General features: G+C 41.0%; 2 protein-coding genes across 2 annotated transcripts in view; both read right to left on the bottom strand.

Annotated features, from left to right (window-relative positions):
* The window catches only part of LOC130092459 (gastrula zinc finger protein XlCGF57.1-like), a 120,062-nt gene that overhangs the window by 53,416 nt on the left and 39,775 nt on the right, over window positions 1-26,871 (bottom strand). The gene's annotated exons all lie outside the window — the stretch shown is intronic.
* On the bottom strand, window positions 25,721-26,777 carry LOC130092601 (THAP domain-containing protein 11-like). The gene is made up of 2 exons (XM_056260501.1): window positions 26,518-26,777; window positions 25,721-26,040 (listed from the first exon to the last, which is right to left on the bottom strand). The coding sequence occupies exons 1-2, from the start codon at window positions 26,717-26,719 to the stop codon at window positions 25,721-25,723; spliced, it is 522 nt and encodes a 173-aa protein (XP_056116476.1). The 5' UTR covers window positions 26,720-26,777.

The raw sequence follows: 26,871 nt of genomic DNA, 5'->3' as shown, positions 1-26,871 counted from the left end.
ATTCAGACTGAAACAATGAAGCAGGCACAAGTCGGGGACAACACTCAGATGGACAGTGAAGCAGGGACGAGATGGCGATCCGGTGGTAAACAGGCGATGACGTGCTCGAGTGAATCCCAGGGAAAGTGAACATCCAGATGACACGAAGAACTGACGAACATCCAGACGAGGAACAGCAGACGAGGAACAGCAGACGAGGAACAGCAGACGAGGCACGAGCACAGGAAACACACCGGGGAACAACCACAACGATCTGACAACAAGGGAGAGAATTGCTGAGTATTTAAAGGGAACTGGAATGGATGACAGCTGGTGACACTAATCAGCACAATGAGTAACCACACCCACACAATACACTCACGCAGACACATCAGCGTGAGACAGCCGATTCATAAACCGTGACAGTACCCCTCCTCCTAAGAACGCCTCCTGGCGTTCTCAGACTCCCTTACCTGTCGATTGTAATCATCGATAAGGGAGTGATCCAGGATGTCTCTAGCCGGTACCCAACTTCTCTCCTCCGGACCGTAACCCTCCCAGTCCACCAAGTACTGAAATCCTCGTCCCCTCCGTCTCGAGTCCAGAATGCGGTTAACCGAATATGTGGGTTCCCCATCTACGAGTCGCGGCGGGGGGGGAACCGGGGCAGGCGGATTAATGTGAGAATGAAACACGGGTTTGATTTTAGACACATGGAAGGCGGGGTGAATTCTTCTGTACGCAGGAGGGAGTTTGAGTCGGACTGTCACCGGACTAATAATCTTGGTGACAGGAAACGGGCCAATAAATTTAGGAGCTAACTTGTTAGACACGGAGCGGAGAGGAATATTCTTGGTAGAAAGCCACACTTTTTGACCCACGACGTAAACGGGAGGCTTTGACCGGTGGCGATCGGCCTTGGCCTTCATGCGCCTCCCTGCTTGGAGTAGAGTCTCACGGGCTCTAGTCCAAGTACGGTGGCACCTCTGGACGAATGCGTGAGCGGAGGGGACCGCGACCTCGGATTCCAGACTCGGAAAAATTGGTGGCTGGTAACCTAAACTACACTTAAATGGCGAGAGGCCCGTGGATGACACTGGTAATGAATTGTGGGCGTACTCCACCATAGAAAGCTGTTGGCTCCAGGACGACGGATTCTTGGCAACCAAACATCGCAACATTCTTTCGAGGTCCTGATTGGCTCGCTCAGACTGGCCATTACTCTGGGGATGATAGCCCGAGGACAGACTGACCGTGGCCCCCAGTAATTTACAAAATTCCTGCCAAAATCTGGATACGAATTGGGAACCCCTGTCAGAGACCACGTCCATCGGGAGGCCATGTAACCGAAAAACGTGATCTATGACAGTGACCGCTGTCTCCTTGGCTGAAGGTAATTTGGGCAAGGGAATGAAATGTGCCGCCTTCGAGAACCGGTCCACTACGGTTAAAACAACCGTCATGCCATTGGAAGGCGGGAGGGCGGTGACAAAATCTAGAGCGATGTGGGACCAGGGTCTCGAAGGGACAGACAGCGGTCGAAGTAACCCGTCTGGGGGTTGGTTAGATGTCTTACTAGTGGCACAGACTGAGCAAGCCAAAACAAAATCGTGAATGTCGCGAGCCATCAATGGCCACCAAAATCGTTGTTTAACTAGAAACCTGGTGCGAGTCACTCCTGGATGGCAAGCCACGTTGGAGCAATGACCCCATCTAATAACGTCGGACCGTAACCCCTCCGGAACAAATAATCGGCTCGGTGGACAACCAGGCGGAGGCGTTACCCCTTCTAAGGCTGTCTTGACCTTCGATTCGACCTCCCATACCAGAGTGGAGATGACAACTTTCTCAGGTAAAATACACTCGGGAGTCACCGGGCGTTCGGATGGATCAAAAATACGAGATAAAGAGTCGGGTTTGATGTTTTTGGACCCGGGGCGGTACGAGAGAACAAAATCAAAACGACCGAAAAAAAGAGCCCACCGAGCCTGCCTGGAGTTGAGTCTTTTAGCAGATCTGATATATTCAAGATTCTTATGGTCGGTCCAAACGATAAAGGGAACCCCCGAACCCTCTAACCAATGACGCCACTCCTCCAACGCTAGTTTAACTGCCAACAACTCTCTATTACCAATGTCATAATTACGTTCGGCAGACGATAGTCGATGAGAAAGAAACGCGCAGGGATGCATCTTGTCGTCTGAGGAAGCGCGTTGTGAAAGCACTGCTCCTACTCCCACCTCTGACGCGTCGACCTCCACCACGAACTGACGTGTGGAATCAGGGGTGACAAGAATGGGAGCCGAAACGAAGCGACTTTTGAGGTTGTTGAACACTGCCTCGGTAGTGTCCGACCACCTGAACGTCGTTCGGGGGGAGGTCAAGGCAGTCAGAGGTGCGACTAGTTGGCTGAAATTACGAATGAAACGTCGGTAAAAATTGGCGAATCCCAGAAACCGCTGTAGGGCCTTACGGGAATCTGGACTTGGCCAATCTACCACAGCCTTAACCTTGTCAGGATCCATGCGCACTTCCTCAGAAGAGATGATGTACCCTAAGAAGGGAACAGACTGTGCGTGAAACGAGCATTTCTCCGCCTTGACAAAAAGCCCATTCTCTAACAACCTCTGGAGCACTCGCCTGACGTGTTGAACGTGTTCCTGGAGAGACGAAGAAAAAATCAATATGTCATCCAGGTAAACATATATGAACTGATCTACCATGTCTCTCAACACGTCATTCACGAGTGCTTGAAAAACCGCTGGGGAGTTGGAAAGCCCGAACGGCATAACCAAATATTCAAAGTGCCCCCTAGGGGTATTAAAAGCGGTTTTCCATTCATCCCCCTTCCTGATGCGAACCAAATGATATGCATTACGTAAGTCCAGTTTCGTGAAAATGGATGCTCCCTGCAACCTCTCGAAAGCTGAAGACATCAACGGTAAAGGGTAAGAGTTCTTTACCGTGATGTTATTCAGCTCTCGGTAATCAATGCAAGGTCGCAGAGAACCATCCTTCTTCCCAACGAAAAAGAACCCCGCCCCCGCAGGAGAAGAGGAAGGTTGGATGAACCCAGAGGCCAGAGAATCAGAAATATATTTCTCCATGGCCTCCCTCTCGGGAACAGAAAGAGAGTAAAGTTTGCCCTTAGGTGGAGATTTACCTGGCAGTAGATCTATCGCACAGTCATAGGAACGATGCGGAGGAAGAGAAGCAGCGCGAGACTTACTGAACACCTCCTTCAGGTCTTGGTACTCCGCGGGCACGTTAGACAAATCCGCTGCCTCACTCTGAAACATAGAACCAGACACAGAAGGACAGGCAGACACTAAACAAGACTCATGACAGTGGTTACTCCATGTGGAGACAGTGTTAGTGCACCAATCGATCCGGGGGTTGTGCCTGGAAAGCCACGGGTGTCCCAAAACCACTGGTGCAAGTGGTGAGTCCATGAGAAAAAATGAAATGAGTTCTGTGTGATTTCCAGAAGTGATTAGGGTAATGTCTTCAGTAGCATGCGTAATGAGGGGAAGTTCTTGACCATTGAGTGCGTTGACTGTAATCTGGTGCGAGAGAGGAGTGACGGGAATCTGAAGCTTAAGTGCAAGTTTGAAGTCCATGAAATTACCCTCCGCTCCCGAATCCAGTAGTGCGTTGGTGCAGTGCGTCGACTGTCGCCATCTCAGTCTTACCGGGAGGAGGGTTGATGATGGTGATGAGGTCTTCTCGGCGGAGATCCCACCCGATAGTAGCCTCATACTTACTACCGGGCTTGCTCTTTTACCGGGCAGGAGTGGATGAAGTGACCTGCCCGGCCACAGTAGAGACAGAGTCCCTGGGATCTCCGCCTCTCCCTCTCCTCCCGGGAAAGCCGAGCTCTCCCCACCTGCATGGGTTCGTGGTCGAATGCGGGGCTGACCGCGCTCGCACCACCGGGCTGGTGGTCTTCCGGGCTGGACTGGGAACGGCTGGGGCGCGTCAGTCTGGTCACACGATTCAGGCGAGAGTCCACTCTCAGCGCAAGTTCCACCAGTCCGTTCAGTGTCTCCGGTAAGTCCATCGCGTATATTTCCTTTTGAACGCGGTCAGCCAACCCATGCAGGAACATATCCCACTGCGCCTCCTCGTTCCAACGGCACTCTGCGGCCAGGGTGCGGAACCGAATGGAGAAGTCCGCCACCGAGCCTTCTCCCTGTCGCAGTTCGGCGAGTAATCTGGCCGCCTCCTTACCCGCCACTGCACGGTCGAAAACCCTCTTCATCTCCTCGGAGAGTGCCTGGAACGAGGTGCAGCAGTCGTCTCCGTTCTCCCACACCGCCGTTCCCCAAAGTGCTGCTCTCCCTGACAGCAGGGTTAGCACGAAGGCTACTTTGGCGTGTTCGCTCTGGAAAGTGCGTGGCTGTAAGGCAAAATGCATAGAACATCTTGTGAGGAATGCTCTGCAATACTCCGGTTCACCGGAATATCCCTCTGGTGTGGGTAGGCGTGGCTCTGGTCTCTCAACTGCTGCAGGCATCGGTGGTGGGGGGACGGGCGGTGTGGGGGGCGCAGTGGGAGTCTGTAAAAGTTGTACCTGTTGGGTGAGCTCGGACACCTGCTTCACGAGTGCTTGCACCGCACGACCTGTGCCCGAGATGCTCTCTGCTTGTTGGTCCATACGTGAGATACTGTGAGCGATGAAATCGTTGAGCTGTGATGAACTTGCTGCATCCATGGTTGGTCAGATCGTTCTGTGAGGAAATAACAGCAGGATGCAGTATACAAGTAAAAACTCAGTTTAATGGATAATTCAGACTGAAACAATGAAGCAGGCACAAGTCGGGGACAACACTCAGATGGACAGTGAAGCAGGGACGAGATGGCGATCCGGTGGTAAACAGGCGATGACGTGCTCGAGTGAATCCCAGGGAAAGTGAACATCCAGATGACACGAAGAACTGACGAACATCCAGACGAGGAACAGCAGACGAGGAACAGCAGACGAGGCACGAGCACAGGAAACACACCGGGGAACAACCACAACGATCTGACAACAAGGGAGAGAATTGCTGAGTATTTAAAGGGAACTGGAATGGATGACAGCTGGTGACACTAATCAGCACAATGAGTAACCACACCCACACAATACACTCACGCAGACACATCAGCGTGAGACAGCCGATTCATAAACCGTGACACTGCATCCTTCTCCCCTAACACACTCATTCTGCAAAAATAATGTTTGTATTAGCGTTAACTTCTAGTTTAGCCTTTTTGATAGAACCACTTTACCTTCAGACTTGTCTGTCCCCTCACCTCAAAATCATCCACACGTCCCGGAAAAACGAGTTGTAGAAACTTTAGAAAGAAGCACTAACATTAACCAGTGTTTTTTTATGATTTACCGTTAGCTATACAAGCTAGCAACTAACTTTAGTAACAATATCTAGCTAATTTTAGGCTAACGTTAACGGTAGCGTTAGCTAATAATTTTCCACCGGAGCTTTAGCTAGCTGACTAACGTTGTATTCTCTCCTGCTGTGTACAATGACTCAATTCATCAAGCTGTAGTTAGCTAAGCCTATGTCAACAGAGCTCCTGGGTAACTTAGATATACAAGAAAATATTAAAATGATTGAAACCATCACTCACCAAACGCAGTCAGGTAAATCGCCGAGGCCAGGCGTGGTTTCAGCTTCTGATGGTGTGCACGCTCTGGTCAGCACGAGAAAACTCTTTCTCCCAGAGAAAGAAACTGGTGATGCAAGGCCCTTCGTGCGAATAATTTCATGCACTCGTGCTCGCTTCTGGCACGCGCACCTGTTCACAGTCCACTGAATCCCTGGTACCGCTCGCGCTCTAATATTTCCATGCACTCACCCTACCTTCTGGCACGCGCACCTGTTCGCAGTTCACTGATACAAACCCCCATTAAAAACAATGTTCCTCAACATCAAATTGCAAAGGCTTTGCAAATCTCATCATCTACAGTGCACAACATCATCAAAAGATTCAGAGAAACTGGAGAAATCTCTGTGCGTAAGGGACAAGGACAAAGACTTTTATTGGATGCCCGTGGTCTTCGGCCCCTCAGACGACACTGCATCACTCATCGGCATGATTGTGTGAATGACATTACTAAATGGGCCCTGGAACACTTCCAGAAACCACTGTCGGTAAACACAATCCGCCGTGCCATCTCCAGATGCCAACTAAAGCTCTATCATGCAAAAAGGAAGCCATATGTGAACATGGTCCAGAAGTGCCACCGTGTCCTGTGGGCCAAGGCTCATTTAAAATGGACTATTTCAAAGTGGAAAAGTATTCTATGGTCCGACGAGTCCAAATTTGACATTCTTGTTGGAAATCACGGACGCCGTGTCCTCCGGGCAAAAGAAGAGGGAGACCTTCCATCGTGTTATCAGCGTTCAGTTCAAAAGCCAGCATCTCTGATGGTATGGGGGTGCATAAGTGCATACGGTATGGGCAGCTTGCATGTTTTGGAGGGCACTATGAATGCTGAAAGCTATATAAAGGTTTTAGAGAAACATATGCTCCCCTCCAGATGACATCTATTTCAGGGAAGGCCTTGTGTATTTCAGCAGGACAATGCAAAACCACATACTGCAGCTATTACAACTGCATGGCTACATCGTAGAAGAGTCCGGGTGTTGAATTGGCCTGCCTGCAGTCCAGATCTTTCACCTATAGAGAACATTTGGCGCATCATTAAACGAAAAATGCGTCAAAGACGATCACGAACACTTCAGCAGCTGGAAACCTATATAAGGCAAGAATGGGACCAAATTCCAACACCAAAACTCCAGACACTCATAAACTCGATGCCCAGACATCTTCAAACTGTTTTGAAAAGAAGAGGAGATGTTACACCATGGTAAACGTGCCCCCGTCCCAACTATTTTGAGACCTGTAGCAGGCATCAAATTTGAAATGAGCTCATTCATTGGATAAAAGTGTAAAATTTCTCAGTTTAAACAGTTGTTATGTTATCTATGTTCTATTGTGAATAAAATATTGGGTCATGTGATTTGAAAGTCTTATAGTTTTCATTTTATTCAAATTTAAAAAACGTCCCAACTTTTCCGGAATTCGGGTTGTACACTATATTGCGATTAGAATAAAACACTAAAGAATAAAGAACTTACTATTTGACAATCCTCAGCTGGATCCGTTGTTCCTCGAAATGAAACCAAAACCAGCACTTCTAAGGTAAATTTTTCCATGATTATATTACTATTACGCTATTATTCCTCAGTGTCGCAAGATGACGTAAAGTACATGAATCTGATTAAACTTGATGAGTTTCGAGTTGATGAGGGTGTAGCAAACTAGCTCTATGAAATATTAATAATCAATAATTTGTTATAATTGATTATGAATATTTGGATCAGTTAATCGGGTTAACTTGATGTAGCTACATTAACATTACAACCAATTACTCGTTTCATCCTGTGAACACTCAATATTGGTTATTAATTAATTAATAGAAATGTACATTTCCGGGGCATGGGAAATGTCTTTCTTACTAAGTACTACTAAGAGCAAGTAGTCAAGATGTCATGAATCTGGTATCCTTCTCTGTCTCCTTCTTCTGGTTACACACACACATGACTTCACGCACCTTCACTCACCCTCAACTGTTTCCAGTTACACTCTCATCACACTCATTCTCTCACACCTGGGGCCTCATTTATAAACGTTGCGTACGCACAAAACAGGCCCTGAAAGAGGCGTACGCCACTTCCGACGCATAAGTTGTAATTTATAAAAACAAACTTGACGGGAAAATATGCGCACCTGCACGCAAACTCTGACCCATGCGTACGAACGTTTTGGAGATGGAGCAGTTTGGCGACACCGATGGTATGCTTGAGTTAAATGTCTTTTTGGTCACTTTTAGACCGAAAATCTAAAGAATATTATACATAGGCCTATACAGAAAGATAATACAAATATAATTTCACAAACCTATCATCACTTGAAGCAAATATCCATCCCTTCTTATATGTCCGCGCCACCGAGCCCGTTGTGCCGTTTAGTGAAACTGACGCATAGCCTATCTAACGGCAGATGAGGTAAAACCATAAATCTTCATTATGAGTCATAATCATAAATAGAGTGCATGTTTACAATAACAGTTTAAATAAATAAAAGAATGATTTAAACTATGTTTTACTTCTGATATAAACTTTTAGATTAAATATGCCATTCTCATTAATCGAGTTAAACACTTAAACTAGCTACATGAAATCATTACTGAGAAGTTACAAAAAAAAATGTATATTCAATATATAGAAATAGACCTATTTGTTGTGGATGCAATGCTTTTGAACACTTTTCCTCTAGCATACTGTGTTTTATTGTTTTAACTGATAGCTAATAGCAGATTTTCTGGGAAAATTGTTTAGTGCAAATAATGCACAACAATGTCTATCTGTTTCCATTAAAAATACTATTTGGCCAGTGGAAAAGATTGAGAAAAACTTTCTCTGAAATGTATTTTACACTATTTGATTTATTTATTCAAAAACAAGGCAAGGATATAGGCTACAAAAAAATTTTTTGAATGTGATAATGTGACGGCACATCCGTATTTCATATTTTACTAACGTCTTGTACCGTTAAACATGGTATCACTTAGATGAATAATCATATGCAAATGACATGCAGATGAGGATATGCATAGTAAAACTAGGCGTTGTAAGCTCCATATAGAACTCCGGACGTCACGTGACCTATTCTGTTACCGCCATATTGGCAGGCAGGAGGCGGTCCGGGACGCGAATGAATGAATGAATGAATGACGGCAGCATGAGTTTCAAGGCAACAGAGTTCACAGCGCACTTTAATTCAAAAGACATAGACTTGTACATAACAAAACTTAATAGACTAAACATAACAGATCCCTATAATAGTAGGGAGGTTAACCCCCTGGGGTCGGCTATCGCGCCGGCGCGATTGTCTCGCTTTTTTTCTTATCAGTGTAAAAGAGACTCAAAATACTCGGTTAATTTTGATCTTACATATAAGTGTTGTACATCATTAGATCCTGTTAAGTTTCTATTTTTTTTGTGGATACTCACAATAAAAACAAAGTGTTGTGCTTTTCACCAAATAAAGAAAAACAAACATGATGCGAGTTCTGCGTTCTCTCTGTCAGTGAAGTCCATTCTGAAACGCGTCCTAAGATTAACTGTAACTCCGCGATTACTTGTCACACAGGCACGAGAGGTTTTTCTTTATGAAGCTTAAATTCTCTTCTTTTAAATGAAGTAATTTATATAAAAAACAAATATTCTCAGTTTATGCAATCTGTATGAAAAGAGAGTGCTGTCAGTATTTTTTTCCCCAGCTCATTACACTTCATTACGCGTTAATCTGACACGCCCACGGAGGACGCGCGCTATTCAAACGCAAATGTCGAGGCAAGCCATGACAATGCCCACATCAGCCGTTCCACCGCGGCAGTAAAATGTGTGGTGTATTTGCTGCCTTTTACCGCTAAGAGGCGCTACAATCATAGACTCTGAAAAGTGTTCGTTTATTACGGTTTATTCTCCCTAATGCGTAATCTGCTGCCGCACCGCGCTGATTCAGAGCGATTGAAAGCTGGTAGCAGAAGAATTCAACAAGTGAAATGTAGTTAAAATAATTCATAATCACAATACTGAAATTAGGCTACTGAAATGTAATTGAATAAATAATGAAAACATTTCAACATAAAACATTGCAATAAAAACATTTAGGCTACATGAATGAGGCTTTACAACTTTATCAGCGTACAGACGGTAGCTCAGTGATCAACGCAACAACACGAGCTTCGAGGAGCTTCAATCGACCCGAGATCGAATCTCAATGTAGCATAGGCTACATGTTGTTAACCGATGTTGTCCTACGTTTATATTTTCCCACCTTGATGCTTAAATAGGTAACTGTTTATATCTGTTTACTTATTTAAAGTCAAGAGTTTTGTTTGATTATCATTACAACATAAATTTGCTACATTCCTGTAGAACCGCAGCCGCTGCACAAACGACAAAAACTGATGAAAGAAGATTGTCAGCCGATTGCATCAGAAAATGAAAATGAAGAAGCTCGTCTTTAGTCTGCTAAATTATTGTGTAATGTAAAAGAACACTAAAATTACTTAAGTTTGAAACCAAGTTCGAACATTTCAAGGTTTAAATTTTTTAATTTAAAACAGGGTTGCATCTTGTTTAGAGTTTATTTCTTTTGCGATGCAAAATAAGAAACACTAGGCTAATCTTATTCTTGCGACATTTTAAATTTGTATTGCCAAAGAAATTACAGCTAAATTAAACAATTAAAACAGTAGGCCTACAAAACGAAAATTGTCCAAAGAAACATAATTAAATTAAAAACATGCGTTTCTCTTTGCCTCTCTCGCGCTGGATCTCTTTTTAACAAGTTTATTTAGTCTCCCTCGCTGCGCGCGCCGCGTCTCTCTCGAAATTAATCATTTCAGGGTAAAAACACATCATACAGCTGATAATACTGTATATGTCGCTGCGTGTCAGCCATACAAATCACGAAAAAATTAATTAACCTTTAATTGTTGCTTCAAAGACACAGCATGCCTTGTTGAATTCACCTTACAATAACTTCAATTGAAATTTTGTGTGAAAAAAACTTTAAATAGGCTACAATAAATAAACTACAATATTTATAATTTAATAAGATATGGGGTCTACATTTGGACACAGATTTATCCTTACAATAATTTTGCCTGCTCATCAGGTTGGCTATCCGACACTCTCCATATGAAAGAGGAACATTAACACCTTTGTCCAGCAACTGTCCCTCCAACCCCCCACAGGCTATCGGAGTCTGAGGCTGACTTAACACAAAGAGAAGTCGCAATTCACACTTAAATCGCTATTCTAGACAGTGTTGATAATGAAGGAATTAAATGATTTAAGTTACATGTAGCCTAGTGATATTTCTGTCACAAAAGTTTATTACTAAATATTTCATTATTTCAATAATTGATGAAATAAAACTGGTTTGGGCCAGCTTTTTCCAAGCAAAACTAAATATAATCTGAAAAAACGCATGTTAATTTGTTGTCATGAACAAAATGTTCAACTCAATATTAAATTCTACAGGGATTTTTGGATCCTTACAAGGCATGCAATTTGTGAATTAAGTTTTTATTTTATTTTGTATTATTCAAATAAATATCGAAACACGGTGCTTCGTGGTAATGCTGCTAAATTAAATAACATTTATAGAATAATTATGAACTTAAATGAAACAATATCGCAACATTTCGACAAATACATTATTTGATTTGTTTTTACATTTTAATTCAGGGCGATTTAGCCTACATAGAGCGAGATTTTCACCCTTGTCTTGTCATTTTCTCATTGGGAAGCGCTTACATTGCATGTTTGAGTAGATCCTCTGTAGGCCTATACTGTTTTTGTCGTTAGCCTATATGAATACAAGTTTACAGTTTTGAACGATGTAAGCCTACTCTTATCTGTATGACCAAAAAATTACGGGGGGGATTAAAATAATTCAGCAGAAGCAGGGATGTTTAGACCAGAAGGAAATCCTAGTCCCCCCTGGAAAATCACACTTTACTTAAAACCATGTTTTTAAAAACTCTAGGTTGTAGGGAACAGACCTCTCTGCCATGCGCGCGCACGGTTTGGAGCACAATATCTGTCTCGCATGCACGCTCGCTCTAGATAGATTACGGGATATTTTAACTAATTTGCGGTATAACTAGTCGATCACGAGTGGCTCAACAGGTAGATCTATAAATAAACTATATCTTTTAGGAATTTGACCGACCGGGTTGAAACTTCAGCGTGAGAAATCGGGGGTGTGGCGTGAGAGCGTGAGATTTGGGTCAATTGCGTGAGTAGCCTACTCTCACGCTCAATGCGTGAGAGTTGGCAGCCCTGAAAAAAAAAAATATATATATATATATAGTATATATATAGTGTATATATATATATATATATATAGGCTATATATAATTAATTTTTTTACATAACTGCTTTTGAAATTACGATTGGTAGCCTATTATTATACAGATGCAAAGTCGTTCTGTTGGATACTATTTTTTTTCCTTAGTGTAAAATGGAAATGCATGATAATTGTATTTTATAAATATAAGCAAAAAAAAACTGTATGGTGTAACAGAGTTTTAGAGCTAGACAAATCTAAATAAATATAAAAAATACAGCAGACCTTGTTTGTGCGGGATTTGAACCCGTGTCATCTTGATGATGAACCCTAAGTTCTACCGCTCGGCTATGAATTTTCTCACTGAGAAATACCCAAACGTCTGTTTCTCACATGAGCGATTTTTTCATTTAGCCTGTGAGTGTAGGCCTATACTTTAACCTTTTACAGTTTTAAAAGATTATATCTTATCTGTATGACCAACAATTACGGAGTAGGCTATAAATGTTTGTTGTAGGCTTATTTGGAAATTACCATAACTTGTAGTATTTCATCCTTAGGCTACAGACATTAGCCCCACTTACGTTTTGCTAAATGTCCCTTTGCGCCACCTGGCGGTCGTTTCGCGAACGACTTTGAAATGCGACTGGTTTATTTTTACCGCGGTGGATGGCTAAAAATGGTATGTGGATGGCTAAAAGGTGTGACTAAAAATGTGCTTTTGGCTTTCATTTATATTTTGATTGTTTGTATATATATACACACTACCGTTCAAAAGTTTGGGGTCGGTACGATTTTAAATACTTTTAAAAGAATTCTCTTCTGCTAACCATGGCTGCGCTTACTTGATTAAAAATACAACAAAAATCAGTTATAGTATTAAATATTATTCCAGTGTAAATCAGCTGTTTTCTGTGTGAATATATAGTAAAGTGTAATTTATTCCTGTGATCAAAGCTGAATTTCAGCATCACCAGTGTCAGTGTCTTCAGTGTCAAATGATCCTTCACAAATCAGTATAATATGAGGATTTGATGCTCAAGAAACATTTATTATTATTATCAATGTTGAAACAGTTGTTGGTCTGTCAGTTGTACAGTTTTTTTTTTTTTTGGATTCTTTGATTAATAGGGTTAGGGTTAGAATCTTTTGTAACATTATAAATGTCTTTACTGTCACTTTCGATCAAATTAATTATTCCTTGATAAATAAAAGTATTGATTTCTTTCCTCCAAAAAATAAAAATAAAATTCTCACTGACCCCAAACTTTTGAACGGTAGTGTATATATATATATATATATATATATATGTGTGTGTGTGTGTGTGTGTGTGTATACATATTTATTTATTTATTTATTTATATATATTGTCCTTGCATTCTTTCTTGTGTGACACCACTGAATGAAAGGCTCATTAGTATGCAGTCTGCTCAGGTGAGAACTGCCTAATTATTCATGAGGGGGTTGGGCCGTTCCGCCCATCCGCATATTGCCTTTGCAAACAAAAAAATGTTTTTCACAATTTAAAACAATCTATTGTTTTATGTGAATGATTAGGCAGAATGATTTTCAGATCAATTCGAAGCAAAAACTCTAGGCAACAACATCCACTAGTCAAAAGTCTTGTGGACAGATATTTAGTATGTTATTTGTGGCCTTATATTAGAAACTTTATTTTTTAGTTTTTTCAATAACCACGCATAAACAATATTCTCTCAACAATACAAACATGTATTAACATGTTGTTCACATATTATGGTAGCCCTGTGTGTGCTATATAGAGTGTAATTTCACCTGTGCCATTAATATGTTTATAAGCAACTGAAAAAAGCAGAAATGTCAGAGCATACCAAAACATCTCAAGGACCCTGAAAACACCTCAGACCCCAGAGGGTTAAGCCCAAAAAATAGGCCTTTGACTTCAAGTCATGATGCAAAGGTCGCCTTTGGTATGGAAGTACCTTAGGGTCACACAAATAAATTTATCCTAAGACACAAGTGAGATCACACTTTGAATCAGAAATAAACATGGTTTTTTTCAAAAATGTCCGCCAATGCGCCGAAAATACTCTAGAGCCCATATCTTTGCTTCTGTTATCGCTATAATGACAAATTTGGTGTCAAAGTGTACATTTTTGGGGTCAAGGAATCCAATAAAATTGGTTTCAAGTTTAAAAAAAATAATAATTTTCCCTATACCATGACAATTGGGGGTAAATATGCACATTTCACATAAAAATTGTTTCATCAGAGTGACTTTACTTATCATTTCGTTCAAAAACTTTAATTTTGTATTTAAGCAGTGCAGCTACTTCTGTACATTACATTTGTCCTAAGTAGCATGAGATTTCAACCAGTCAGGAGTAGCCTATAGCAAATCAGTTCCTGCAACAACACATCCCATCTACACCAGGAGCTGTGACAGCTGTTGAAGATTAGAGGTGACAGGTTAACACTTTTGAGGTTCGTATGACTTTCTCATTAAATAGAAAAATGTTTTTAATGTTAGATAACTAATAACTAGCTAGCTAGTTGACTATGGAAAAAAAAACCTTAGAGGGAAAACCTCTTTTCTCGAGAATACTGAAAAAATTATCCTTATAATTTGTATTAATTTAAAATACAAAATGCCTATATAAGCCAGAGCTCGATAGGATGCTCCTTGGTTTTCATCGACTGAAGCGAAACCAGATGGTAGCACACTCGTTCCCTCTGCTAAAGAGAACCGAGGTTACGTTAAAGTCCCACTCCGATCATATTTTGAGCTATTTTTAAACATTCCCAGTGGTCTTTAAATTATGATTATGCCATTTTTAGCCAAAATCACAAAACCTGTGCCGTTTTCTGGGACTTCGCTTCAGCAGAGCGGCAGTAGCTCATTAGCAATTCGCCTCTGCGTTGTGGGCGGAGCCGTTGGCACGGAGACGACCCTCCCCCTGCCCGTTGCTGAGAGCTCTGTCTCTCCCGCTAGCTTACACCCCCAATACCGATGGGGCAACAGTATTATATACACGTTAATTATTATTATCCGAAGTTAATCAAAGTTATCACCAATCATTATTTCACTCCAAGACGTCGCGTGTGGAGACGCCCAGTGGAGTTACTACGTCACAACTCCAGTCTATTTTAGCCAGCATTTTAGCGTCTGCTACTGATTCACAGCCACTTGAATGTAGAAATACTCAGAAATACAACTTTGAGCTTTTTTTTTTTTCAAGATATGTCCTCTAACATCAGAAAAATGCCACAAGAACATGTTAACACCTAGAAAAACATTATTTTCATCGGAGTGGGTCTTTAATAACCGAGACGTTCTCTTACAAGAGTACTCTCGTGTTGCGTAAGCTAGCTTACGCTACGGGAATCCAATTTAAAACGCTGTGCGTGCTAAATCTACCACAACACTGACCCAAGGGCGAGTATGATATGGGGATATAAAAAACCGACATTGGGAATGGGGTTAATAAAAATGATATAAGGCAAACGTGGTTACCTTAAATATATAGAGGGTGCTTAACACTGTATAACAGTCAGGGGAGGCAATAGCCTGCCTGAACTGAAAACTTTGCAGTCCGCGGAAGCGAGTCCGGCAGAACTGAGCGGATAAACTAAACTGACAACAGTCTAGCTTGGAGCGCGGGAACTTCCAGGTTATAGAACCCTATAAATGTAGACGGAGAGGCCCAGCCCAGGTACAGATATCGTGGAGGGAAATCCCACTGGACCAGGCCCACGAAGAGGCATGCCTCTAGTGGAATGAGCTCTGACGCCCAGAGGGCAACGAATGCTCTTAGATGTATAAGCCAGTGAGATAGCGTCCACTATCCACCTGGAAAGGCTATGTTTCGAGGCAGCTAGACCTTTAGATCGGCCACCAAACGAAACAAAGAGCTGTCCTGACCTTCTGAAAGCAGCCGAACGTTCCACGTAAATTCTCAGGGCCCTAACCGGGCAAAGGAGATTCACGTCAGACTCGCTGTCAGATCCGAAGAGGGCTGACAGGGAGATGACTTGCGCTCTGACAGGAGTGGCAAGTACTTTGGGGACATAACCATGTCTTGGTTTGAGGATGACCTTGGAGTCATTAGGCCCAAACTCAAGGCACGACACGCTAACAGAAAGTGCGTGCAAGTCACCCACCCGCTTGACTGAGGCGATAGCCACCAGAAAGGCGGTTTTCAATGGGAGATACTTAAGGTCCACAGATTCGAAAGGATGACCAAGGAAAGGTCCCATCTGGGAACCGAGGGGGGACAAGGAGGGTTCATCCTTCTAGCTCCCCTGAGGAAGCGGACTACAAGGTCGTTCCTACCCAGTGACTGGCCATGCGAATGTTTGACAAACGCAGCAATAGCCATCACATATACCTTGAGCGTGGATGGGGATCTACCCTTATCCAAGAGCTCCTGTAGGAAGGAGAGAACCTCCGACACCCCACAATCTTGTGGATCCAGGTTGCGAGCTGAGCACCAACCTGAGAACACTGACCACTTGGAAGCATAAAGCCGTCTAGTAGAGGGCGCTCTAGCTTGCGTAATCGTGTTTAACACTCCGTCGGGGAGACTGACGGGTACCCGTTGATGGTCCACACATGCTGAGCCCAAAGACGTGGGTGCATGTTGTCCGTGCGGACAAGGACATGGTGGCCCTTTAGAAGGGGAAGGAAGAACCGCAAGGCGTTCTCGACCGCCTTCATCTCTAGACATTTTATGTGCAAGCTCTTTTCTTGGCTTGACCACAGGCCAAAAGTCGGTCTGCCCTCTTAGAGGGCGCCCCAGCTCGAATTGGAGGCGTCTGTCGAAACCACTTCCAGTTTTGAGATTACCCCCAGGTTTACACCTGTCTGATACCAGTCGACCGCCTTCCAGGACTCCAGAGCTGTGACACAGTTCTGAGTTACCTTGAGACATAAACGACCGGATGCCCATCCTCGACGCGGGACCCGCGTCTTCAGCCAGTGCTGTAAAGGGCGCATGCGAAGCAGACCTAAATGAAGAAATTATTAAGTTGTGAATGGACTGTGTGTTTGGCATGCGTTTTTTTAATAAAAAATTGCATACTTCACCTCTAATTGTCATAGTAAGGACAACATTATTGTTTTTTAGTCTTGGAACCTATTTTATTGGACTCCTTGACCACAAACATGTACGTTGATACCTAATTTGTCATTATAGCTATAACAGAAGCAAAGATATGGGCCTCTCAATTATGGTCGGCGGCCATTTTTTTAAAATGTGCGTATATAAGATACAAAATGTAATCTCACTTGTGTCTTAGGATAAATTTATTTCTATGGCCCTAAGGTACTTCCATACCAAAGGGGACCTTTGCATCATGACTTGAAGTCAAAACTCACTTAACCTCCCAACTATAATGCCCCCGGGGTGCTTTTCATTGATAAAGCAACTGATAGCTTTCCTGACCTGCAGTATCCTGATATCTACAACTCATCAACTTTCCCTCGTCCTACTCCGGAGACTCTTTAAAAGCCTACAAAAGCCTGGAGGGGTACAAATGGACGCAATCAAATTTTGTGATGAATATTCAACTTTGGAGTCTGCCAGCTAAATCCTGCTCTGTCGTCATTGGAAGGGTAAGTCAACTGTGTTGTTAGCTAACCCTAACGTAATCGCCCCTAGTGATTACGTTAGTAAACGTAAGTACTGCTCTCATGTGTCAGCGCTCTTGTTCAGTATTTGGCAGCATAATGACAGAGAGGAAGAGATAGCGGTGACATCAAAGAAGTGCAAGTGGTCCACACCAAGTGAGGAGTCTTTGAAAAGAGTGGAATATCAGCAAGGCAAAGACATCATTTGTAACAACACACAGCGAGGCAAAAAGTGTGGTTCCAAAGGCCACTCTGCTATTCCACCAGCTTGTCCTCCTCTGACCCATCTTGAGCAAGCCCAGCTTTACATCAGCCTTTCTAAAAGCTGTACACAAGATGGACAGATCATAAAGCCAGCAGTCCTTTCAGTTGTCAGCGAATATGCAGCATCCTATGTGCCAAAGACTGTTATGCTAGGTCTACCAGAACCCCTCACAACTATTTATGACAGGCAGGCAAGAGAGGTCAGCCTAGAAGGCTTACAAGACAGGGCAGAAGCACTCTTTGAAGATATAAATGTGACCAAACAACAGGTACATCATTATTTAGGATTAAAGTTGTATTCCAAAAAAATTAATTATCTAACCGTTTCAATCATCATATTTTCAGAGTGATATTGTAGAGGAGGAGACTAGAGAACAGTCTAAGTCTAGGATCTGGTTTGATCAAAGGAGTGGTAGGATAACAGCATCAACCTTCAGAGCCGCCATAAAGACAGATGTCAGAAAGCCCTCAGTGTCCCTGATAAGAAAAATATGCTACCCAAAGTCTCATAGCTTCAGCACTGAGGCTACCAGGTATTTATAAGTGTAGATAATAAGGTAAGATATGGCAACAAGTGAGTCTAGCAGTTGAGCACCATGCAGGGAGGAGTTTTGGCAGTTGGGCTTGTGTGATAATCTCAAACAATGAATTCCATTGTTGTATAACAATTAGGGTTGTCACGATACAGGATTATGACTAAATATATTTAAAATAATGTTGGACTTTTTACTGGTAACATAACACATTTGGCACTATCAGGACCTACAAATATTCCCACATTACATTATACAACATTATAGTAGTTTAATGTAGTATTGACACAAAAACTCTGAAAATTAAAATTTTGGGTGAACTATACACGATACATATTGTCTATACATATTGTTGCATTTTTGTATTGCGATATATAGTGACACGATATATTGTTACACTCCTAATAACAATGCTTAATCACAAAAGCCTGTGGCTTATGTTTATGTTAATACATTGCTGTTAGACATTAATACTGTCTAAAAGTTATCTAAACAATTTTTGTGTTTTTTAGATGGGGATGTCAGCATGAAGAGTTGGCACGAGAATACTACGAAATGCAACATCGTCTCTCACACTCGGATGTCCTGGTAGAAACAGCTGGATTCCGGATTTCAGTCTCGCATCCTTTTATTGGGGCCTCAACTGATGGATATGTTTCCTGCAGCTGTTGTGGTTCAGGGGTCATAGAAATTAAGTGCCCATTTTGTACCAAGGACCTTTCTGTAAACGAGGCGGCAAACTCTGTTTGAAACCAGATGTGCCATTTTTTGACAAAGAATTGGCTTGTGCTACAAACTTTTTTAAGAAATGCATCATGCCAGAGCTGATTGGCAAGTATTTCTCTGCTCCAAAACCAGCAGCAGCATTTGATGATGGTCAACAGTGATGCTACTGTCTTGAGCCCGAAGTAGGGGACATGTTGGTCTGTGCATCAGGTTTTTGTTCAGTTAAAAGGTTTCACCAATCTTGCCTTCGCATTAAAATAATTTCTAAACAGTGGGTATGTCCCAGCTGCAGAAAAATTATAAATTCACAAAAAAAGAAGTGAACAATTAGTGGTGAGAGGATTTGAAAGAGTAAATGGCCCCTGTTATGTATCCCTCCATCTTCCTTCCTCTTCTTCTCTCATGTACTGGTTTTTCTGTCTGTTCAGCAGTGTATAAAACATCAGTATCAATTCAAATAAAACACCAATAAATAAAACGTATAAAACATAAATATCTCTTTCAAATGAATGTCACAAGCAACAAGAAATATATACAAAAATATATTTATTTAGCTCAGTTACACATCTACTGTCAGTTACATGGCATTACATTTGCTCAATTATCACTGAAAGGGTACAACAGATTCTGAGACATTTGTAAGAGCACAACATACTTTCACCATTTTGTCAAGGTATGTCACATCATTTTCTCTGTCAATGTCGGTGAAAACTATGGGGATAATACTTTGCAAAGTTGTGTATTTCTGACGCAGAACTCCTATAAATCTTTCAATATGTATCCTAAGAGAGGCTAAGCATCTTGTACTCTCCAAATCAACAGGATCTAATTGTTTTTTCCCACGTGTGAATGCTGGGATCTTTAGTTCAGCTTGGTGAGTATGGATGGACTCTCTAACATTGAAACCTCTGTCTGCCAAAACCAGGTCTCCTGGGAGCAAATGGGTTAAAAAATGACTGTGCTCTGTGATGAACTTATCACTTGTGCGGCCTCCCCATCCATTAGAAATGAAAGAAATGGAGCCTTGTGGACAAATGGAAATTAAATATTTCATTGTATGGTGCGACTTGTATGTTGAATAATACTGAGCACTAGCCAATAAGTTTCTTGGTTTTTCTAAAAATATTTAAAAACAATCAATAATGCATACTGTCTTTTCAAAGGTACTGTTCCTAAATGCATACGGAAGAGACTTTCTTAATGATTCCCTGTCACAGTCGTTGGATCAACGCCAAAGTAATAAGCCAAAAACTCAAAAGAGAAATTCATTCTAAGCTTCATTAAAGTTTAAAGTTAGCAATAATCAATGTAATAATCCTGAAGAGCTTGATTAGACGGTTCTGATTTGTTTGATTTAGTTGAACTGAACTCTGCTGGTCATGGCCCTCCAGGAACGAAATTGAATAGTCCTAAACTAATAGTTTGGTCTTAGTAAACGACCATGCGAGTATGAATAAATGTAGAGCCACACATGCATTTTAACACTTTTTGCTAATCTACCGGTATGTACGAAAGCTACTAAAGATTTTTAGATTTGCTTCTAATATATTTCACATCTCAGCTGTCAATTCACTTTAATCGATTTCTATAACTGTGACATTTTATATCTATAAAAGTTTTGTAATGTGATTCGGCAGAAAATGTAAAACCTCTGTGCAACATCAATTTATATATCTCATCCTTCAGTTATTAATAACATCCTTCAGTTATTAATAGGAACATATGGGCTGGCTGGTATGTGTTTTATGCCAGTGTTTCGCATGCCATGTATCACTGCACATTATTATTTTATGGCACATCTATTTCAGTTTTTAGAGTACTATTTCAGGTGTGTTAAATATGGGAGACATCCAAAACAAACATCCCTTACATAATGCTTCCTGATGAGCTCGTTAGTACTCTAAAATGGATGTGGCATACAAGGGAAACATGTGCAGTGCTACAGTCAAGGACCAAGTATGAGAAGCACTGGCCTTGGCATAAAACATATGCCAGCCCATATTTTCCATAAGTTATATAAAGAAAGTAAGGGTGAGAGAAACATTTTAAGTTGCTGTTGCACAGAGGTTTTACATTTACCATCATATTGCTTAACAGAACTGTTATAGATGCAACATTGGCCTGCTACATAACTTGATTAAACTGAATTGAATATGTCTGGCTTTGAAATGACACTATTTTACTCTGCTTATTCTTGTTCTTTCTGGTGTAGGTCAGCAGTGACGGTCTCTATTTGACTGATGATTCAAACGTTGCAATCTTTCCCAATGTTGAAGGGTCTTTCAGCTCGTTGGACTTGACATTAAGGGCTCATTATGAAGTCCATGGTGACACAATTGAGATGCCACAAAACACCCCATCAACTTCAGCATTTGCTTCAACACCAGTTCAGCGACATTTCTCTTTCACAAGACCAGCATCATCTGGATCTGTTCTCACGTCAACGCCCCGTGCAAGCCGAAGTTGGACAAGGTTTGAAAACCTTCTTTTTATTTATTAGTTTATATTATTGCACTTAACTACGTTTTTTTTAACAGGGTTTATATGTAAACTAAATACTACTAAAGAGTTCATCACATGTTAAATCAGTTTCCAAACTTCAGACCAATAAATATTGCAGAAGTGCTAGATGGCAAACCAGTTCCCAAAAGTGTTGTGGTGGTAAGGTTTACTAAAGCTGAGGCCAGTGTTACAGGCATTGTTCAGAAACTTCAAGCTGACCTAAGGACTACAGATAGTATCCCTTTAAGATAGTTATTCCAAAAATGAAAATGATCCCAAGCTTTATTCACCCGCAAGCCATCCTTGGTGTATATGACTATCTTTTAGATGAACAGATGTATTTAAAAATATCCTTAGTCCTTCAAGGTTTATAATAGTTATGAATGACAGCCCAAATGTTTTAAAGGAGGATCTTTGTCTTACACAAATGCATAGATTCACTTCAGAAGGCCTTTATTATCCCCCTGGAGTCGTATGGATTAATTTTTTTATGGATGGATGCATTTTCTTTTTGTCTTCAAAATGTAGGCTGCGATTCACAAACATTATAATCCTTGAAGGACTAAGAATATTTTTTAAATGTATGTCTGATTGTGTTCGTCTGAAAGAAGAGTCATATACACCTAGGATGGCTTGACGGTGAGTATATCATGAAATAATTTTCATTTTTGGGTGAACTATCCCTTTAAGGGTTTATGAAAAATAACTTGCCATATGTGTGTGCATCATTCACACACCCTGGACTCCACTACACCTTTTCTTTTTATGGATGTGTGTGTGAATTTGTGACTCCAAATGGCTAAGCAATGAACAAAACGGAACAACTTTTCCTTTACCAGCTTTTCAAAATAATTGTTTTACTAAAGAAGTTTACCAAGTTTTACTAAAGAATGAATAGTGCTTCTTAAATATATTTTTATTTTGCAATCAGTATATACTCCAGTATACCTCAACATGCTAAAATGTAGTCAACAAAAAATGTTGATGACATAGTTTTAATGCATATCCTCCATGCTTTTACAGACATCATCAGTGAGCCAATGCTGTCCGAATGTTGCCGGAGCATCATTGGGTGTAGAGCTTGCATTGAAGAATGGGCATTAACATCAAACCAATGCTTAAAGTGCAGGTCTGAGTTCTCTGTGCTAAACATCATCAGGGTGGCTGGTCTGTCAACTGTTCTAGATGTTGTGAAAGAGTTAGTTTGAAATGTTGTACAACGCTTCTCTGAAGAAGCATTTTTTTCTTATAGACATGGTGTTCTAGGTTGTGTAATTGCACACAAATGTAAAATCCTTAACTACAATTTTTTTTTCTGATTGGAGCATGTAACATTTTTCCTTTAAGTGTTCCAGAGTGTGAAACTGCACACAAATTTAAAATCCTTATCTACAGTTTTTTTTTTGTTCTGCAGTGGAGTTTATAAAATAATAATTCAGTACAACAGTGTTCAATGTTGAAAAATTTCACGTAAACAAAAAAACGTATCCCAACTTATAGATTCTGTTGTTGTACTAGAATTGGTAAGGTGTTTGTTTTCCAGGGAAGAAGTTCCAGGTTGTGAAATCCCACACATTCACAGAGCTGTGCATACATTCCAGGGCAAATAATTAACCTTTAAGCGGTTTTATTTGTCTTGCCTCATGGGTATAAAAATTGTATTTAACATTGTTCAATGAATGTTTTAATAAATGTTTTGTTCAAACAAGTACTTGCTTGATAAACTTTAATTTGCTCAAATTACAGCTACTGGTTGTACAAATCTTAACAAAAAATAGAAATGTTCATTAAGAAGACTTAATTCACTAAATTTGGTTCACAAAATGAGATCCACAATCTTATTTAAAAATATAATCAATAAAAAATGAAATTCCACTATCTTCACGAAGAGTGCATGTAGATACACCACCTTTAAGGATTTGAATATCGGTGAGTAATGTTAATAAGGCACATAACTGCTTCCTGAAAATTTCTGTAATTGTTGTTAATTACACTGTTGTAGAGGACAGACAGGTCAGGAAACTGATCAATAAAGGACTGCTCTGCATATGCACATTCCTCTTCTGTTAAGAAAGGGTAGATGCCAAATGTTGTTGGTGTGGTCAGAGAGGATCCCATCTCTTGTAAGTACATGTTTGCAGCAACTATGGAATTGGGTAGCAGGTCTACACTTAACTTTTTGAAGCAACCGCCTTCTCCCAAGGCATTTGGGACACCTCTCCCTGCAAAAAAATAAGTGTTTTTAGTTTGCTTCTAAAAAAAACCTGGTTGCTAATAAGAATACCTGGTATTCTGTGGGCATTCCACGAGTCCACTACTCTTCCTACACTAATACGGCCTATCTGGCATGTGAGATCAGACACACAGTAGCGAGTAATGGGGTCCTCCATGTCAATCATTTCCTGGTCAGTCAGCTGAATCAAAGCCTCCTTAATAGGGTAATTGACCCGGTTGTTTATCTCCGGCCACATTCGCTCAATCCTGTGGTTCTGATGTAAAACTTAAAATTACAATCTTGCAGTCCACCACTTTTATGCGTACTGAATATATGAATCAAAAAACATTAACTTATAGAGGGCCTACCACAGGTTTCAAACAATTGATTATTTATTATATAAAAAAATTTTTTTAACTACTCACCTTTGTTGAAGGTGTCTGCTTGTAAGGCTCCCTTACTGTGTTATATCTGTATGGAGCTAGGATCGCTTGCATAAAGAGACACAAATAAAATTCTTTCCCATGGTCTACACGTACTTGGTCCCAGATTCCATTGGTCAGAACAGCTGGTCTGAAATACAATAAGGAAAGCGTTCATAAAAATTGCTCAAATCCTAAAAGCATACAGTTGATATTAAAACACATATCTATTAGTTGAGCTGAATGACTATCAAATAAACATTTAACACCAGAACTCAACTAGTATTTCATTTTACTAATGATTTCTTATTACAGAGGGTTTTCCAACTAACCTTTACACCTCCTCATAGATAGTAAGGTTGTTCTTGACAGGCATCGTTGCATGCCCAACGACTCTGTAGCTGTACCCATCAACTGCTATCACATGCGTAACTCCAAACATTACGAGTTTCTCGTTTTGGTCAATATGTAATTTGTGACCAAAATACTCAGCATTGTAAGGAACTGGGTTTAAGTTTCGTGCTCCCTGGGAATTTAAATGGTAATAAATGTATGAGTTTACTAGTTGATTGAGGTTAATAATGTACAATGTGTTCTCTATTCAGTTTAATTGTGCAGTCTTTGATTAACGTTAGTATTGTATTAATTCCTAATACCCCAATTTTACTATACACATACTAATCAAACACTACATACATTATTACACAACTAAACTGAAAAGACAGACAACACTTTGTGAAATAGGCACCTGTAAACGAGCTTGGTGGTAAGGTTGATGGAGAAGCCTCAGTGCTGATCCAACGCGGCGTTCTGAAAAGCGGAGTCCCTTTGAGGCAAGGTAACCCGTCATCATTTTTCGGCCAAAAGACGGTCCAGTCTGTACGAAATAATATTAAACCGGATGTCAAATTGCAGGCGGACAGTATACACATCCCTTAGTAGTAGTAGCAGCAGCAGCAGCAGGATTATGAAAAATAAACTCACCTCTCGAATAGCACTGGCCACTGCCACCTCCAAATGATCATCCGACAAATGCCCTCTCTTTACTAGGTTGCGGTCGCCAAGGAACTTCTTTATGCTGGCCACAGAATGGCCTCTTTCAATTCCAATGGACGCCAAGGCAGTGGAAACATCAGAATACGTTGCTCCATTATTTATCATATTAACTATGTTTCCAGCGTGATTTTCCAGGACTGACCCCATCATGATTGATGAACGCCACCAGAGCTTTGACGCCACCTTGTTTGTCGCAAGCGCCAGTAACCAGGGATACAGTAAACTTCCGGTGAACTAATACGCGCTTTGTGGATTAAAAACCTTCATTGTTCGTTTTTGGTTTTATTGTATATTCATTTGATGCTTTAGAACACAGTGTGATGAAAACAAAATAAAAAATATAAATAAAATAAACTGAAACTCGTTTTTTATGTCTATGAGAAGGTTTGAATATGCGATAAACTAACGGTTTCTTCGTTTTCCCGTTTTTTAAACAAAAACGAAAAAAAAAAAATTATCCGAAGGTACACGGACCGTTTTAATTATCACATGGTGAAGCTGCTGTATCATCATTGTCTTCAGGAATAGGATAAACATTTTCAAGTTCTTTGTGGGTAATGTTTGATTCCTTCACCTGGCGTGCAGTAGGATGCTTGCTGCCATCTTGAGGACAAACTGTTGAAAAGGATACTGCTGAAGCTGGTGACTTTGATGCTTGCTCTATTCTTTGGAGTTTGCTCTTCTGTCTTCTGTTGAACACATCTAACTTCCGCTTTCTTCCTCTCTTCTCTGGGGATGGAACATGGTTGAAGATAGATGGGACGAAGTCGGGTGAAAGAGGGTTGTCACTCTTTTTCCCTAAAAACATTAGTAAACAGAAAATGGCAACAATTTAAACTTCTTTTAGCCGAGCTAATGTTACATTAACATCTAATCATTTATCTGACACTTTAATCCAAAGAGACTTACAAGTAGCCCAAGTACTAACATTGAAGTTACAAAGCAATAAACTTTAGTTAACAGAAAAGAATACCAACTAGTAATTAGCTTGACGGAGAGATAACTAACGTTACAATCTCAAGCACTGAGTCAGTGTGTTAAGCGAGTGAAAATAAATATATGCTAAATGTATACGTTACTATTACACACTGACGTGTAAACTCTAAGAATGTATTAGCCAATGGCTAATGATAGACATTATTTAGTCTCCCAGAGTGAAGATTTAGTCGCATATATGCTTTGTAGAGGGTTGAAACCTTAAACGTAATGGCATTACAACCGTCAGAAACAATATTAAACATGTTAGCTAGCCAAGTTACATTAGAAAGAACATACCTGATATGAAGTGATCATTGCACAAGCGAAATCCATTGGTTGATTGCTCCCATCTCACTGTTTTGTTGTGTTGGTTAGCACGTTTTATTGCAGTGAGCCATTTCAGTCGTCTATCGGGATCCTTAGGAATACGATAAAATGATTTCCCCTTTGCTTTCCTCCGCCTGTTCTGGTATCCAGGTGCACAGCAGCTGTCCACCATGTTGAAATTTTAAGGTTTTAAATTTTAAATAGACTTTAAATCATTCGACCGCTATCGATACCACTGCTACAGCCGCTCTGGCACTCTACTGATTTGCCTGCCAAAACGGCGGAGTTTAGATTGCATGACGTCAGCTTCCGGAGCTCTATATG

The sequence above is a fragment of the Rhinichthys klamathensis genome, unplaced genomic scaffold (assembly GCF_029890125.1).
Source record: "Rhinichthys klamathensis goyatoka isolate OS25496 unplaced genomic scaffold, OSU_Roscu_1.1 h1tg000176l_1, whole genome shotgun sequence".
NCBI lineage: Eukaryota > Metazoa > Chordata > Actinopteri > Cypriniformes > Leuciscidae > Rhinichthys > Rhinichthys klamathensis.
Note: the sequence above shows the minus strand (reverse complement) of the source record. Positions and strands in the feature narration are given on the sequence as shown.

What these genes read in the sequence shown, in the direction of transcription:
- LOC130092601 (XM_056260501.1), bottom strand. Translation starts at nt 26,719, where the DNA reads ATGGTGGACAGCTGCTGTGCACCTGGATACCAGAACAGGCGGAGGAAA. An exon ending in CAATGATCACTTCATATCAG is followed by an intron (nt 26,041 to 26,517) that starts GTATGTTCTTTC and finishes TAATGTTTTTAG; the next exon opens with GGAAAAAGAGTGACAACCCT.